We start from the raw sequence: 17,915 nt of genomic DNA on the forward strand, positions 1-17,915 counted from the left end.
TTAGTGTTTCCCTTGCTCCTTAGACATCTCAATTAATCAGTTAATTAAGAGCCATTCCTGAATTAAAGTGGGTGTGTTAGAGCAGCGGTACACTAAACTGTACAGTGCAGTACGTACTCCAGGACCAGAGTTGGGAAACTTGCGCCATGGCCCAAAGGTTCACACACACACTCACACACACACACACACACACACACACACACACACACACACACACACACACACACACACACACACACACACACTTACTTACTTTCAGTAACAATTGTATCCTGGGCAGGTTCATGGTGGATCTGGAGTCTATCTGATGGATCATTGGGAGTGAGGCAGAAATACACCCTGGATGGGATGCCAGTCTGTCTCAGGTTCAACTCTTTGTAACATTTTTATTTATACTGTCTCAATATCTCTACATATACAAGGTCATATACCAGTTTAATTATATTTAATAATAAAGATAATAATAATCCATACATTTTCTGTACTGCTTATCGAAACTTATTTAATTTTCATATAACAAATTACCACTTTATAGTTTAACATTACATTTCGGTCATGAGTTTTGCTTATATGTTGTTTTCCTTATAAGAGGTGCTAAGATGTGCATGAATCAGTATAAATGAAAGAAATGAGAACAATCAAATGAATTCAACTGTGATTTTCCAGTATTGGCTTTAATAACAGACGTTCCTTCAACAGGGAGACAAAGTTTGATAACCTGGGGTAAGTAGGTTATTTTTGGTGCAGCAGATCTTTCACTGGCTCATACTGTATTATTGCCCATATTTCTGTAAAACTATTATTAACTGTCAGTTAAATAATAACCATTGGTATCTCCTCTCCAGTTTCCCTTCTAAAATATAACAATGATGCAGTTTGCAATAACTTTATTGTAGCACTCTTCCAATCACTGCTTTATTTTTTATGTTGCACTGGCCGTCTATGCCACCTGGTGGTAAATATTTAAGAAGCACTTAATACCTCTTTCATATAAGTATAATACTATTCTATTAAGGTAGAGTAGCAGGCATTTTCAGATTCTATGTTAAAATCATGGATAACAAGGCAAGTAATGCGGTTAAGGACCTGCACCTGTAAACTGGAAGCCTTGGAATTCAAGTGCCAAGGCACTTAACCCCTAACTCATCCAGGGGTGTTCAAGAGGCTGAGGCTTTGACCTCATATGTTCTTTCATGTGAAAGGGGTGTTGGTGTAATTATAAATATTATACAGGTCTCACTCTTACTCTATCATTTATCAATCAGAATATTAGAATATTATAATCAAGTAGGCTGTAAACATAGTAGTTAACCTTTCAATGTCATTCAATGAACTGACTTCCTAAGAATCAGAGTTGTTAAAACAGTCATTAACATTAAATTAATTTATGTTGTTATTATGAGGGATTATTTCATAAGAACAAACAAAAAACAAACAAACAAATAAATAGTGCAATGTTAACCATTCAGCCGTTGCCATAGCTACCCTGTGCGTTTCTATAGGAAATCTATTTCTTTTTGCTTCACATGTGCTCATGAGGTATGCAAATTAAATATACAGTAGTATATACTAGAGGTACACCATATAAAGTTCTGAAAACTACAGGCTTTCATGAACTTAAATACAGTTTGTTTCTCCTTTGGATGTATCTCAGCTGGAATAAAGTTCTAGCATTGTAAAATCTGTTTACATGCTAAAGTAAAAAGGGAGAAAATCCCATTTAAAGATTATATTCACAGTCCACTGAAACATACCAACACATTATCTATCAGTAACTATTTACTGATGATGATGCTGATTATTATTATTATTATTATTATTATTATTATTATTATTATTATTATTATTCATTCATTCATCTTCAGTAACCACTTAGTCCTTGCTATGGTGTAGTTATATTCAAACACTCATTCACACCTAGAGGAATTTTACAAGGAAGTTGTAAGGTGCTGCACCACTGCACTAATAATAATAATAATAATAATAATAATAATAATAATAATAATAATAATAATAATAATATTGCTGTTGTTGATGTTGTTGTTTTATGTCCTTGATCTTAATGTGGTAGCCTAAACACCCTCATTCCCTACATGTTCACTATTTGCATAGCCCTATCATCATATGTCAACATAATAATAATGAATAATAAAGTAATACGTCTGAATTTTGAGTATGTTGTCATATTAAATCAACATTTTAACATACCTTTGATGCCAAGAAAGAAAGAAAAAATATGCAAAATTGTCGATACTTTTCAGGTTTTATTTACAGTGCAGTTTATTATTTTTACCCCTTCATGTAGTAAAGCGACAAAGTTACACAGGCTGGAATTAGTTTTACTTTAAGGGGCGGTTAACATTGCTTTTTTTCCTGAATAATGATCTCATTCAGACCTGCGCCCTGGAATATTCTACGCATGCGCGTTGTCAAAACGTGTTCCTGTCAGGGAACTTATCGGCAAGGGAGAAATTTTGCAAGTCATGGTGGGCCATTCAAGACAAGTGGACTACGATAACATTAAGTAAATCTTTGGAAATAAGTGACTTTTTTCAAGAAAGTGACCGCTTTATACTGCTAATGAGTGTCATCTAGACATTTCGGGCTGTTTTATCTGTAAACTCTTTCTGCGTAAGTATAAAAACAGTGTTAGAGAACTGGCTAGTTAGCTAGGTTAGCCAGTAAGCCTGATTGGGGCTGTGGAACTAGCCAGCTAGTTGTCGTTCAATGCTAACGTATAATATATAAGTGCCGCTGTATATAATCTTATAGTATTTGTTAGCTAAGTAGAAATGATTTCTACGCGTATCAATGTTTTGCATATCCGAAATACATAAGTGCTTAAGATTGTTTTGATATATTCGGTGTCCCCAGTTAATTCCCTCCAGTGCCCGCCCCTGTAACGCTCTCATTGGTGGTGATGTGAGAAACACCGGCGCGTGAGGCTTCTCATTGGGTTGTGAGAAGCTCCTCAGCCAATCAGACATTGGTGCGCAACTTGTTGCCAACGTTGCTGTTGAGTGCCGATAGCGGAAGTAGGAAAGAACACTTCCTGGATGTAGAGCAAATAAATATCGTTCTGTTTCGTATTCGGTAAACAGTGAATGGGCTTCTAGGTCGCTGGCACTGTTCAGAAATTGATATCTAACCTTTTTACTGTGTGTGTGGGGGAAATTATATATATGTAGTATTGTGTTTGTTTTGCCGAGTGGGAGGTTAGTCGGCAGATGGGCTCGTGATGGCACGAAGAGGAGGAGGCATTAACGTATGTTAATGCTAGAGCTGCAAGCTAACAAACTTCCAAGAGGAATCAGACTTTATGGGAAAACATTTGAAGAAATGTCACTGTGAAATTGATCCTGGAATGTTGTGCTGATTCTCCTGGGGTTTTTTTTGTTTGTTTGTTTTTTGTTTTTTTTTGTCTTCTGTAGATTGGAGGAGCCTTCAAAGAGTAATTGAATCTTCAGTGGTGGGATCTAAGCATCTGACAGGATAGACATTCGCCACTGAGGACAAAGGAACCCTCATTTCCCACCCCATTTCCCCCTGTTTTCCACAAGCTAATGTTTTAGTAAAAACACTATATTTTTGTAATGGTTTCTCTACATTTTATATTGATTTATGTAATATAAACCACTGACTGTAAGTGTTTCAGTCTGACCCTCTTTCTGTAGGTTTTGGGGGTTTTTTTTCTTTTTTTTTTTGTTTTTAACTTTCATTTTGTTTCCTTTGCCAAGAAATGCTTTACTTGAAAAAGTACTTCACAGAGGGTCTGATTCAGTTCACAATCCTCCTGAGTCTCATTGGGGTGCGGGTGGACGTGGACACCTATTTAAACAGTCAGCTGCCCCCGCTCCGTGAAATCATCTTGGGCCCGAGCTCAGCCTACACACAGACACAGTTTCACAACCTGCGCAACACCCTGGACGGCTATGGCATCCATCCGAAAAGCGTGGACCTGGACCATTTCTTTGCCTTTCGTCGGCTGCTGAATCAGGTGCGCTCTCTGGATCACCTGCGCGTGCCCAGCACTGAGCTGAACGCTTGGCTGGTGCATCGTGATCCTGAGACTGTGGTGTCTGCAGCCAGCCAGTCCAGTCCTAGCATTGCCCTGGACAATGGCGGCAGCCTGGAGGACGTGAATAGCCCTGAACCCTCGGCCATGAGAGGGGCCGGCAGCACTTCTGAGTCAACCTACAACCTTAGTGGAGAGGACACTTTGGGTGCTGTGGCCCCTGAGGCCAACCAGGAGCAAGGCAACAGGGACAACGTTGATGAGCTTTCGAAAGAGGTGCAGTGCTTTTATAATGGTTTACAAATTCTGTTGTCACAGTGATGATTATTTTCTAGTATTATTAACTGTTAATGCTTCAGAAAGATTAGCCATCTGACTACTTTTAAATCGAGCTGCATTTTGAGAGTGGCCCAAATGGGTGTGGCTACTTTCTCCCACTGTGAGGGGTGGATGTGTGTAGTTTCTTGTTGTACGTCCGGATCTAAGATTATACATATCGCATAATACATTTTTGCCATATTGTCTGTGCTGTTTCAGTGGTAACAAATAATATATGTATGAGATACCACTGATACCATGCTATTACTGAAAAGACATCTTGAGATTACAAAGCAAGGAGAGCAGAAGCACCTTTTTGTATTTGTCAGTTTTTTCCCCTTAATCATCACGAATTTTCAAGGTGTTGGTGTTTATTTTTAGCAAATGCAGCTGCAAAATACCTAAAAGGCATCAGGACTAATCCATTCCTAGAATCTGGGTCAGTTTGATGCAATAGAGGATTAAATATCAGATGCAGACATGGCATAAGTTGGGCAAATATTTAAAAAAAAAAAAAAAAAAAAAAATTCCATATAGCAAATAGTAAAGTAACAGTATGCTATTTCATCATTTCATATTGCATTCCTAGTTTTCAATTAGGTTGACCTTCAGAACAAGGTCACTTACCCTTTGCTTATCAGTTGACCTTATGATCATTGTGTCATCCTTTTGCCACTGTAGATGTCCTGGGAGGACACCCCAGCCCCCCCCCCCCCCCCCCCCCCCGGCTTATATTTGGATGACGCTTAGTTGTAGATTTAACATCAGAACTACATATTTTCCACGTTTGCAGGGAAAATGCTCGGAACCACAATTTAATATTTTCCTACGTCAGTTGAAATTCTTCTTTTAGCTACGTCCCTTGACCAAGCCCTTTTCTTTACTCTATGTCCTGATCTCAACATGGCCCTTCACTTTCCACTCTAGGACATAGACCTTATAGATATCCTCTGGAGACAGGATATTGACCTAGGAGCTGGACGGGAAGTGTTTAACTACAGCAGCAGGCAGAAGGATGGTGAGGCAGATAAACCGAATGAGGCAAATGAGGATGCAGATGTACGGGAGGAGGACTGGAGAAATGGAATCAATCTGCAGGAGGGTCAGGGCATAACTCTTGTGGATGGAGAGACCGGAGAGAGCATACCTGAACAGGTAGCAATTTATACTACTACTACTAATAACAATAATAATATATAATGTATTATCATTGCTGTTATGTTGTCATTGTTGATTTTAGGGTCTACATAAATGTATGAGCTTTCTATACGTCTTAGCTTAAGCAAGACTGAAGTGCATGAAGGCTGCTGTTTATTTCTGGAATATGCCACAGCAGCATTTAGGAAAGTTTTCCGTATTGCATTTAGGATCCAGTAGGTTAGGTTAGCTGCATACATTTTATTCTAGTATTTATTTAAAACCTATTTCTAAACAAAATCCATGTTGATATTTTAGACAGCACTGCTGCATTGCTTTAAAAGCTTGTAAGTCACATACTTACATACAAGAGTATAATAATAATAATAGGTTATGGTGCAGTGGTGGCTTGGCGGTTAAGGCTCTGGGTTACTGATCGGAAGGTCGGGGGTTCAAGCCCCTGCCAAGCTGCCACTGTTGGGCCCTTGAGCAAGGCTCTTAACCCTTTCTGCTCCAGATGCGCATCATGGCTGACCCTGCGCTCTGACCCCAACTTCCTGACATGCTTGGGTATGCGAAGAAAAGAATTTCACTGTGCATGTGTATATGTGATCAATAAAGACTGATTATCATTATAATAATAGCTTTTGTCAATTTTACTTAGCATGTCAGTGTTATTCATGTTGGAATCATGCATAGCTTGAGCAGTCTGACTGTGCCGAGGCATTAACCCCTCTCATTATCTTTTCCTCTAGCTCTCAAGCCTTGGCACACAGACCTCAATGTCCCTACAAGAATGCTTAAGACTTCTGGAGGCCACCTTCCCTTTTGGAGAAGAATCAGAGGTACCTGCTTCTTGCCAATTACCAATGTTATTATCAGGAAGTACTGCTTTTTTAACATTCCTCTTTTTCAGAAAGTGATTCCTTCAAGTATTGTTTTCTGGTCAATTTGAAGTTCCAGGCTACAGAAGCTGCCCCTCAACTGAGAGGCCCTGCAGAAAATGTTCCTTCGACATCCCAGGGGCTTTCACTGCCTGCCCCTTTGCCTCAGCCTGATGCACCTCTAGACCTGGAACAGCAATGGCAGGACATAATGGCAATCATGGAACTGCAAGTTTGTATTCTCTGCACATTCTTTATAATCTTCTTGCATAATATTTGGTTAAATTTGAAAAAAATCACTCAGTACCTGTCTGTCACTCCTCCCCTAGGACATGGATGTGAATAACACAGCAGAAAACACCAATCTCAACAACAGCAACCTGAATAACACGCGTACTGAAAGCAATGAATCGGGCACAGTGACAAGTTTTGGTGTTTCACAATCAAGTCTGATCAACCAGGATGTGAGCCTCCATCAGGCATCCCTCCCAAGCTGCAGCCAGGACCTCCCCAACCTTTTCAGCTCCGAATTAGATCCCTCTTCCGTGCAGCAGCCTACTCTGCTTAGGCTCTCCTCCAGCAATTCATCCAATATCAACTCAACATTTGGAGTCACAAATCTTACTGGGCTTTTCCTCCCACCACTCAACAGCACCAACAACTTGACCTCTTCCCCAGTGCTGCCTGACCCCTTTGTTAGCCTGCTGGAGGAGTCCATGCTGGATGAAATTAGCCTGCTAGATCTTGCAATGGAGGAAGGGTTCAGTCAGGCTCAAGCCTCTCAACTAGAAGATGAGCTCGATTCGGACTCTGGATTGTCTTTGGATTCTGGACACAGCCCTGTCTCTCCCAGCAATTCTGAGACATCTTGTTCCTCGGCTGCATCTTCCTCCTCCACCTCTGCCACTTTCTCGGAGGAAGGTGCTGTGGGTTACAGCACAGATTCTGAAGTGGCCACGGCGGAAGCAGAGGAGGGAGCCGTTGGAGGTTACCAGCCCGAATATAGCAAGCTGTGCCGCATGAGCTATCAAGATCCCTCTCATTTTCATAACCTGCCACAGCTGGACAGCATCAATCACAACCACACCTACAACCTGCCACTGGCCTCCTCATACCCTGAGCAGCCCCAGCTGATTGGATCCTGCAGTAAAAAGTGCAGAGACAAGCACCTACAACAAACCAAGATTCATTCACCACGAGAGTTCATCGACAAGCAGTCGAGCCGCGATGAACGTCGGGCCAGAGCCATGAAAATCCCATTTTCCAACGATAAAATTGTCAACCTTCCTGTTGAAGAGTTCAACGAGCTTCTGTCCAAACACCATCTCAGCGAGGCTCAGCTTTCCCTCATCCGTGATATCCGCAGGCGTGGCAAAAACAAAATGGCCGCGCAGAACTGCCGCAAACGCAAACTAGACACCATCATCAACCTTGAGCAAGGCGTGCAGGACCTGCGGCGCGACAAAGCCCGTCTGCTGAAGGAGAAGATGGAGTGCCTACGTTGTATCAGGCAAATGAAGCAGAAGGTGCAGGTCCTTTATCAGGAAGTGTTCAGCCAGCTACGTGACGAAGAAGGCAGGCCTTATCCTGCTAGCGAGTATTGCCTGCAGTACAGTGCTGACGGTAGCGTGCTCGTTACACCACGAAGCATGACTCTTGAGCAAAGCCGGAAGCCTGACAAGAAACCGAAGGACAAAAAGAAGTGAGGACCTGCTCCTTTCTTTTGCTGCCAAGGCTCCACCACAAAAAAAATTACTATAAGGTGTAAGTAAATGCTGTTATTTTTCCTTTGAGAAGATTCTAGCAAGGAAAAGAAAATTGCACTGTCAGTGTTGTTCCTGCATTAGGTTTTCTCCTTTTTTCTATCTTTGGTTCAAACGTTTTCTCCAGAAAATATGAAGCAGAATTGCTTTTTAAAGTACCGGGTTTCTGTTGTTTTACTTGGAGTATGACCAGAATGATGAATTGACTGAATCTAAGAAGAGTAAAAGAGGCAAACCGCAGCTGTGGAGACACTGACTAATCTGAGAATAAATTGAGGAATTGACCTTAATTTCTATCAAGATCCCAGAAACAAAATGAATGCAAGGCTAGCTGATTATCAGCTTGGAAAGGTCATTAGACTCTTTAGTATTGGCTTCTAGGGGAGTGTGAATACCCTGCTGGTAGTCCTTTAGTGTTGAAGAAGAAGACCCTTCTTTCTGAAGATGGTGAAGAAGTCCTCGGATGATGGAAGATGTTGGAACTTTTGTGTCGAGAAAACAAATGCAAAAGAAAGCATACCCTTAGTAACCGATGCTTGTGCGTTTCTTTTGTTTCCAGTTCCATCACAGTGGTCACTCGTGTACCTACACCAATGTGATTTCAATGACAACAACGAGGAAAAGACCGATTTCCTTTGGACAGTTACATATGAAACCTGACAGAAGTTTCTCTGGGTATTAAATGCCACTTGCCATGGAATTAGGAAAAGTTGGACAAAGTAGAGTGGTTAAGAACGAGTTTGAGGTAATGCTTGAGGCTGGAACGAATGAGATGAAAATGAAATGCCGAGTAAAGATGCACACTGCATTACTAATAAATCAGCTTCTGTGCTCTGCTCACTGCTGTAAATCATCTGTCGCTTGGCTGTAAGCTCTCAGTCTTTAGCAGTCGTTTCTCTTCTTGCAGGCTTAAAGGTGAGAAATTCCTCTTTGAACGTTTCCATAGTTTTCCTCCCATGTGCATAAACGTCTACATAAGCTGCGGGTCTGATTTTGTTTCTCCTGAATTCTGTTGAGCGTTTCGCTGCTTAAAACTGGACCTTCTTTAAAAAAAAAAAAAAAAAAGCAGGAAAAAAAGATCAAAACAACAACCAAAAAAATAAATAAATAAACTGTACAGAGTTGTTGCGTTAAAATTCAGCTCATCACCTGCTTTTTAGAGTTATGTTCTGACTTTATTACCGGACTGCTATGTTGTTCATGCAACAGGCACAAAGTACAATTCTCACTCAGACACTTTCTTTTAGTTGCAGTCATTTTTTGTAATGCTCTTTTTCTGTTCGTTTAGGACATGAACAGTGAACAAGATACACTGACATATTGAGAATATTGGCTTAATGTTCACATCATTAGAGCATAGTTCAGTAGCAGTTCCTTTTTGGATGAACCAATGTGTAAAAGTTTGACGTGAACATCACATTTTTTCATTAATGTTTTTTTTTTTTGTTTTTTTTTTCCTCTCTCGTACTTGTGGAACGTCCCCTGTTAAACAGAAAAATTTCTGAACACTACCATGTTCCTGTTTTAATCAATAAAACTACCTGGAGATCTGAAAAGCTGCTTAGCATGTTCCACAGTGGAATCGGATCATGCTTAAATGCAGCATAAATTTTGCTTTAGATCTGTTCAGAGGACTACCATGTGTGTGAAATTTAACATCTTTAAATTTGAGCTTTAGCACTAATATGAAAGCTTTAATCTTCACCAGATATATACATCTTCATAGTTTATTTCCTTCTACTGGTTTCCATCGCTCACATCTACACCGCACGCATACAGAGTCGCATGTCCTGTCGAAAATAGTATGTAAAGATAGCAATTATATCATACTTTTATGAATTGAAAATTCACAGAATTGTTCATTTGCAACTATGATTATAAGCTTGTGTTACAAGTGGCACCCTCATATCCAACGACAAGTCCTAATTTACATCTTTACATGTCTTGTTCTTGTGATTTCCAGTCACAATTTATGTCGGGTTATTAAGCTAGAAGTTGTTTTAACAGCTTTTGTACTACGTTTGCATTATTGGCACTCAACTCAATCTTATTGCTGTAACAGTGTAAGGGGTAAAATCTAACCAGAGAGCTATGGGGGATGGCCTCAGACAAACAAACATTTAAAGTTATCAAGCAGTTCACCTAGGTCACGGGTCTTTAAATATATCCACATTGCGTCAGCGTGGTTGGGCCGCCGGTTTTCATTCCAGCCGAATAGGAGCCACACTTGGTAGTCGTTTGAAATCCAAGATCAGTTGAAGTAAAGTGTTGTTTATAAGTGGTATTAAAAACAGCCACAATGACTCTTCACAGATATGATTGAAGACCACTGGCCTTCAAATCACATTCTTGAAGAAGGTTACAAACTGGCAAATCTATGCACATAAAGCAGTATTCTGTAAACCCATGAAGTAGTGTGTAAGTTTGAACTGAATGTTATAAGTATTTGAAAATGGCCACAAGGAACATGCGTTAAGAATTTGTTAAAAGTTGACTGAATTTGCAATTCATAAAAAGTCGATTTGTCAGGAAATGTATTCTGTGTGGTTGTTGCAATATTCAAGGAGAAAAAAAAGTCACTATTATCTTGAAGAGACAACTTCTATGATATTTAATAGGTATGGAGTTGATCAAGTTAATTATTTAAGCAACAACAAAAAAGATGAGGCATGGAAATTATGCTTAAAATAGTTTAAGTTCCTGGTCTTATGCGGTCACTACTTGTCATGCACTGATTTATTTTAATTTTTTGTGTGTCTTGTTTGTTTTGTACATATGTTTATGTTGTTTGTTCTGATTTAAAGATATTTTGGCGCTCTGTATTTTACGAGGTCTTCTGACTCTGACTGTTTTGATTTTGATTCACTTCCTGTTAGTTTATTTTGAAAGATTTGCTGGCAATCTGGGAATTGTTCTTTTGTTGTTTAATAAACGTTTTTTTGATTATTTTTATTTTTATTTTTTTAATTTTCAAAGTTATATTTTGCCTTTTGATTTAAGTTTGGGATACAGCATGTGTATGCTATATGTGAGAAAAATAAACACAGGTGTGGGGAGTTTAGTGCCTTGAAAGCCAAATTTTGCACAATTAGTTCCCTCTGAAGTAAATATTTCTGCTCAAATGAATCATTTAATTGAGAAAGTCAGGTCACAATTGTTCTAGAGAAATAACGGCGGGAAGTTAGAAAAGCAATTTGCAGACTCCTAGGCATATGCTACAGAGTTGAGATATACTTAATTGTACATTAATTAAAGCAAGGACAACTACATCAATCCTACATTTATTAAACTGACAAGAATGATTTAGTGTAAAAATAAAAACATTCATGATTCAGAGAACATAATCAGGTAATTTAACGTGAACTCATGAACATGGACACTACACTTGATTTACAATATGGTAATAAACGATGAATATAAAAGTTCATGAAACTCACTGTGCAAACATACACTGTCAACTGTTTGGGGGCCATCTAGCTTTTCAAAATAGTTTTTTTTATATGACCACCAGTTTGCAATTACATATTAGGGTTTACTTTAAGGGCAATATAACGTAACTATTTCTGTCTATAATTTAAAATCAGTTAAGCCATAATGTTCATTTTCAAAACGTTCTCTTAGCAGCTGTAACTACTGCACACACTTTCATCATGAGAAGTCAGCTTGTGCAGGCGTTCCTCAGAGATGCTCTGCTGTGCCTCTTGGAGGATTTCCCAGAGGTTTGTGAAGCTGACTGGGCACGCTTGAACTTTTCACTCCCACTCCTCAAGCTCAACTGTTAAAGTCTCTTAATGCCAGATGACTGGGCAGAGTATTTCATTAAACTTGTGCTTTCTCTCCAAATATCTCCTGCACAGCTTTGTGGTGTGTTTAGGGTTGTTGTTTTTTTTAAAAATAAAAAATAAAAAAAACAGCCAAGATGTCCCCAAACATCCCAAAGGAGTATATTTGTGCAGTGTTGTTGACAAAAGATGGGCTTATTCAATAGTAGCACCTACAGTAATGACCAGAACAGTGATTTGTGTTTGCTGGTAAGAGTGAATTTCAATAGAGACATTTCAGTACTATTAGATGGGACTCTTGGTCAATTCTCAAACTATTATACATGTGTCTCCAAGGGCATTTCAAAAATCATTCACTTGGCTTGCTTTTTGGAAAATGTATCAAATGTAATTATTATTATTTTTTAAATAAGGCAGCAAAATGTTTAAATTCATCCAATATACAGGAATATGTTGAAGAAAGCCTTTTGGAAACTGGTAAGAAATGGCCAGCATTGTAATCTACACAGGCTCTGGAACACAATGTGGGTAAAGAAGCTGCCCAGCTGCTATGATCAAGATAAAAAAAAGAAAAAGTAGTAGTCTACTCGATACATTTAGCTACAGTAGCAGCGCTGTGACTGAACTATACCAGAGCCTATGTAAATTACAGGTACTGTTTAATTGCCTGAGGTGCTGCAAGTTTCAGTGGCGTTTGAAATCATATAAACATTTTGCTGCCTTTTTCAGATGATGAATACTGTAAATATTCCTGATAGCTCCCGATAGTTTGCCTAGTTTTTCTCATCCTTCTTCTCCTCTTCGTCAGTGGGGTAAGAATGCCAGGTGAGGCGCTCCTCATAGAAAGAAATGACAACTTGTGGACACTTTACGTTCGCCTCCTTGGCTGGAACAAGATCTGCCTCGTCAGAGTTCTTCCTGTGAATGAAAAAAAACATCCATTTACAAGTCACTTCACTTGAGATGACTAGATTTCGAAGTGATACTGAACAGGAACTGGATGATCTAATCCAGGACCTGAGGTGAGGCAGTTTTAAACCAGGCATCCAGCTCCATACACACCATTTCATGAGGAACATAAGTTCTCCGCTTGAATCTGTAGCACCAATGATCCTCTCGGGATCCAACCCACGAGCAAAGCCTCTGAGTTTCTCTGGCTAAATTAGAGGAATGGTAATTAAGACATGGTTTATCCCATGAAGTTGAGTTAGGCTCTGATTATTTCAAAATATGCTTCTTACCCAGTTAATAAACTTTCTTGTTCTTCAGAATCCTTACCTCATCCTTGCGTTTTTTAGGCTGGCTCTCCTTTCCATCACCATCTGCGTCAGCACGCCGCTTGCCACCTGATTCATTAGCAGTTCTCTGGGACTGCAGATATTCTGCGATGAGATCTGGGCAATCTAAATTCTCTTCAGGCTCCCATGTGTTGTCTTCACTGAAAATCGCAACATCGACAGATTACATCAAATTAGCATTATAAATTACTATATAAAACTATAGAAAAATAAATTCCTTTCCAAGCAAAAGGAAAAACTAAATTGCTTACTAAGAAAACAATCAATCGGCCCTACACCACACATTATTGTATATATACGCACTCTGAAAAGCCTTTCCACTTGAGAAGATACTCTATTCTTCCCTTCACGATACGTCGATCCAGGACTTTCTCCACAACGTATTCCTCTTCCTCTTCCTCTACCACCTCTTCCACTTTCTTTTTATTTTGTTTCTTTCCCCCTGTCGGCTGCTTGGTTTCAGTTTGAACAGGTGGTGCTGTCAGCAGAAGAATGACAATGAGCATGTCCACTGCCACAGCTTTAGACAGAGATTTAAAATAAGTATTAAATGTGCCTTGTTTCATTACAAAGTGAAAAGAAATGCCAAACCTTCTGTCGCTGCAGCAGGAGCATCAACTGGCGTCTCTGCCGTTTGGCTCATGTTCCCAACAGATCTTAACACCTGGAAATACACAGGAATAAAGATGGAGCAGGTGTGCACAATCTGGTCTGGGAGGTGCCAAAGCAATGCAGATATTCTTTTCATATTCAGCTCATTAGTTCATTACTAAAGCCTTCTTTAAATTATCTGGTTGTGTTGGGACTAAACTGTGCACTGGTGTAGCCTTTCAGTGCTTGAAAATAATCTGAGCATGGACAAATCAGCAACAGTCATCACTGTTATCAAAGACACCACAAAGCCAAGACTGCATTCCAATGATAAAAAAACAAATTTTCTGTTTAAATTATAGTTGTGAGATGATCAGTATGTGTCCACATGTCATTTATGTATTCATACAGATTTGATTTCATTTTGAAATAAATTTATTTAAACTTTTATAAATAAACTTTACTGGAACTTTGGAGGACCATAACTTGTCAGTTGGCATATAACTGTAAAAGAACTTTTAAAATGTCTTTTAACTAAAAAAAAAAGTTTTTAAACTAAAAAAATAACTTTTTTGTCTTTTAAAATTCCCACGACATTTCAGGAACTGACTGTAAACTAAAATAGAGTGTTCTAAGAATGTTATGAAGTGGTTAAATTAAATGGTTAAAAAGATAAAACAATGGGGAAATATTATGTGTTTGTTGGGAAGTGTTGTCAATAGTTTGAAACATCGATTTGTTGGGGGGGGGTTAGGGAAGAGTGTGATTGGTTTGGTACATGTTTTATCATGGCTATGTCCCAAATTTATACTACATACTAAGTATATAAATAGTACATCATGCAACCTATGGTGAACTATTACACCATGTAATAAATGTTTATTCCTTGGATAATAAGTGTTGTTATATCAGTAGAAATAAAGCAAGCTTCAAATTTTATTTGTTACATACACTGTATATTCATTGAAGTGAAGTTCCAGAGCTGTGACAGTAACAAGGCATGGAAGTCAAAGCCATGGTCATGCACATAAATCATGTCATGAAAAATAAATAAATAATAAAATAATTATAATTATTATATAATTATATATATATATATATATATATATATATATATATATATATATATATATATATGTGTGTGTGTGTGTGTGTGTGTGTGTGTGTGTGTGTAAATATATATAGTGTTATCAATGATATTTTGTTATTGGTTTCTACACAGCTTTTCTACTGGTAGTTATTGCTATTAGTTAATGCAACCATCACAGAGAACACAGCAGACCTAGAGCAAATTTCTTATTATAATTGCTTACACCATCGAGCTGGGCAGATGCTATTGATTAACTTCCTATAACAGCAGCTCTGAAATAGTGTCAACTGTAATTTAAATCACAGGTTTATATTAATGCTCTTGTTCTAATATATTACTTTCACCGGGACTTGTATTGAGGTCATGCCTCTAAAGCTAATAATAGACCAATTAAAAACGTGTTGTTAATTAACAAAGAAGAATGTGCAATCAGTGATATAGTGATGTTTTCTATAAAGAGGCAATACTTTAACAATTATGAACAGAGCAGTGCTTTTTAACAGTCAGTAGGATTTCTGTCACAGGAGAGTCTTCAGCAGCGAGGACTTTGCCCTTTCCATTTAACAAGACAAGCTGTTGTTTTTTTCTTATTAACTTTAAGGGAGTGAAAACAGAAAGTCTGATGTGGGAATTGTACTGACAGTAGAAACTAACTTGTCTCATGAATGTTCCCCAATGTTAAATTTAAATTTAATATTAAAATGTATAAATTGCTGGGGGAATAATACTCTTTGGGAAATACAGTTATAGGAAAACACTCAACTTAAAGTAACTTTACTTTGTGTCGGTTGCATCACACCACCGTGTCATTAATTATTTTCCTATAACAGCATGTCTCAATGAGTTTTATTCAGCCATCATGACAACAATTACATTTTATTATGAGACAATATTTATTCTGCAATAACATCGTAATGTAATAGATTTTCATGAAAGTTTTAAAACAGTCAAATTAGTGACTCATACCCTGTGGAAGAAAGCACTCGTATCAGGACAGAAATGTTTCATCATAGGATAAAGGTGATGACTCAGAATAGCTTTATATTGATTTGCAATTCCTAGAAAGAAACAAGCATGCCAAAGTACCAGTGTACACCAACAACATGTCCCTTACAGCATAACAGAACCTTTGGTCTTCTTTTCCTTTAATTTGTCACCTGTTTGTATATTTTAATTAGGCTTATAAATGTTGTTGTTGGCCCATACCTGCATGATGGTGTGCAGGAAGCATTCTCATCCTAACTGAAAGCAAAAGTTTGCATACCCGAAGACAAAATGGAGAACAAACAGCTTATCAAGCCATTTCTGTAATGATTTTTACTTGTATTGGTTCTTGTTGCAGATTGTATCCAGATTTCACTTTCAACTGGAAAATCTACATATTTGACTTTTTTTCACTCACAGGGGTTGCAAACATTTGCACTCAACTGCACTGGACACACGCATTTTAGATGTTTAATAAATATTAATCAAGCATTCATTCTTCTGCTTCATCCAGGACAGGATCACTCTTATCCTGGGAACACCGAGTGTGAGTTGGGAATACACAGTAAATGGGATGCCAGTGGACACACACATTCACACACTCATTCACTCCGAGAAGCAATTTAGCCATTCCACCAACTCGGATGGTTTTTAAGAGGCAGGGTGAAACCAGAGAACCCAGAAAAAAACAAGAAAAAAACCAACAAGCGGACATGGAGCAATATTGTTGTGTAATGAAATGTTTTAATAGTTCATGAGTAACTTCTACATACAACCCAGCAATCATAATATCATAAACAAATCATATTACCTGTAGTTAACTAAATACTTATTCAGAATAATACATGTAAACATCGGGAAGGGGATGGGGATTTATATCCATGTGAGAGTTTATAACACTTCCTATTCTTCAAGTTCCTAAAAAGATCATGCAAAACTACAGTAATCGTGTTGATCCTGTGGAGACAGCACTGAAAATGCAGCTGTTTATTCTGCCACCACTTGAACCCCACCTGAGGAGGGTGCTGAAGCAAAATTAGTCATTCAGGTGGTGAAGGTCCCAATTCAAATCTTGCTTAGGCTCCAGGTTTGCTTCTGGAGATGCATTTTCATGTACGATTCAGTCATAAGGCAGTGCCAACATTTCGGCTCCATTTACAGATTAAGCAATCAAGAAACACTGCGAGATGAGACTGAACAAAAATATGGAAAGTAAGTTCCGGTGTAACATCTATAATGCACATCTGGATTATCGCCAACATTAGGCTACGGATTATTCTGTATTATAAATGCATAAACCGTACGGAGGGGGGAAAAAACACGAATAGCGCAAATATAAGAGTGTAATAATTACTTAAGGGTCGCGTTATAAATAAAATGGATGAGAGAAGTATAGGCGACGCGGCTCCTTTTCCTCCCTGGAATTCAAAGCATCCCCCGCCATGTTGATTTTCTAATACACTGTAGCGTTTCAGAAATCTCGGGCTGAATGAGCTGTGTTTTCCTCATGCTGTTGTTAATTACACAGCGCAGATTACAGGTACAGCCCGGGTGCAGTAGATGCTCATCTGGCACATTGCGTTCAGGCGGACGGTTTTATACTAAAAAACCACACCAGAAGGAGGCTGGGGGGGAAATAACATGGGAAAAAAATAATAAAAACACTTACTTGCAGCTGTCTCGCCCCAAAAACGGTGCCACAGTGCCGCGTAATATTATAGAGATTTGAATGAAATTCTTTGCTGCAAATTAAGGGCGAGTGGTCAGATGTGTTGAATGCTGCTTTTTGTGGGTTACAATGGGGATCAGTTACAATAACAACATGGTAGGCAGGCTGCTCCAGCCTCAGCGCAGGCGTCCTGTGCTCCCTCCTTCACTCACAGCAAGGTTTATTATTCTGCACCTATATGACCACCATACTGAGGAAGAGTTATATAAAGTTGTAGTCGAAATTCCGTCCATTTTTTGTTTTTGTCTGGAAATAATATTTGGTGACTGAATAAACAGGGGTTACTTGTCCCCGCTCCGGCTGGTTGGTGGCAGTATTGAGCTG

General features: G+C 38.7%; 2 protein-coding genes across 5 annotated transcripts; one reads left to right on the top strand and one right to left on the bottom strand.

Annotated features, from left to right (window-relative positions):
* The first annotated feature begins 16 nt into the window (after positions 1 to 16).
* On the top strand, positions 17 to 11,063 carry nfe2l1b (nfe2 like bZIP transcription factor 1b). Of its 4 annotated transcripts, XM_053685395.1 has the most exons (8): positions 17 to 157; positions 281 to 365; positions 700 to 723; positions 3,432 to 4,291; positions 5,261 to 5,488; positions 6,226 to 6,315; positions 6,428 to 6,586; positions 6,684 to 11,063. In XM_053685395.1, the coding sequence occupies exons 4-8, from the start codon at positions 3,740 to 3,742 to the stop codon at positions 8,058 to 8,060; spliced, it is 2,406 nt and encodes an 801-aa protein (XP_053541370.1). In that variant the 5' UTR covers positions 17 to 157; positions 281 to 365; positions 700 to 723; positions 3,432 to 3,739; the 3' UTR covers positions 8,061 to 11,063. The 4 variants fall into 4 exon arrangements, with proteins under 4 accessions (XP_053541370.1, XP_017338558.1, XP_017338557.1 ...); XM_017483069.3 differs by lacking the exons at positions 17 to 157; positions 281 to 365; positions 700 to 723 and adding an exon at positions 2,412 to 2,524; XM_017483068.3 differs by lacking the exons at positions 17 to 157; positions 281 to 365; positions 700 to 723 and adding an exon at positions 2,435 to 2,631.
* A 541-nt stretch (positions 11,064 to 11,604) lies between these two features.
* cbx1b (chromobox homolog 1b (HP1 beta homolog Drosophila)) lies at positions 11,605 to 17,887 on the bottom strand. Its single transcript, XM_017483086.3, has 6 exons — positions 17,532 to 17,887; positions 13,789 to 13,861; positions 13,501 to 13,675; positions 13,178 to 13,337; positions 12,962 to 13,056; positions 11,605 to 12,817 (listed from the first exon to the last, which is right to left on the bottom strand). The coding sequence occupies exons 2-6, from the start codon at positions 13,838 to 13,840 to the stop codon at positions 12,673 to 12,675; spliced, it is 627 nt and encodes a 208-aa protein (XP_017338575.1). The 5' UTR covers positions 13,841 to 13,861; positions 17,532 to 17,887; the 3' UTR covers positions 11,605 to 12,672.
* Positions 17,888 to 17,915: the final 28 nt, after the last annotated feature.

The sequence above is a fragment of the Ictalurus punctatus genome, chromosome 13 (assembly GCF_001660625.3).
Source record: "Ictalurus punctatus breed USDA103 chromosome 13, Coco_2.0, whole genome shotgun sequence".
NCBI classification, from domain to species: Eukaryota; Metazoa; Chordata; class Actinopteri; order Siluriformes; family Ictaluridae; genus Ictalurus; species Ictalurus punctatus.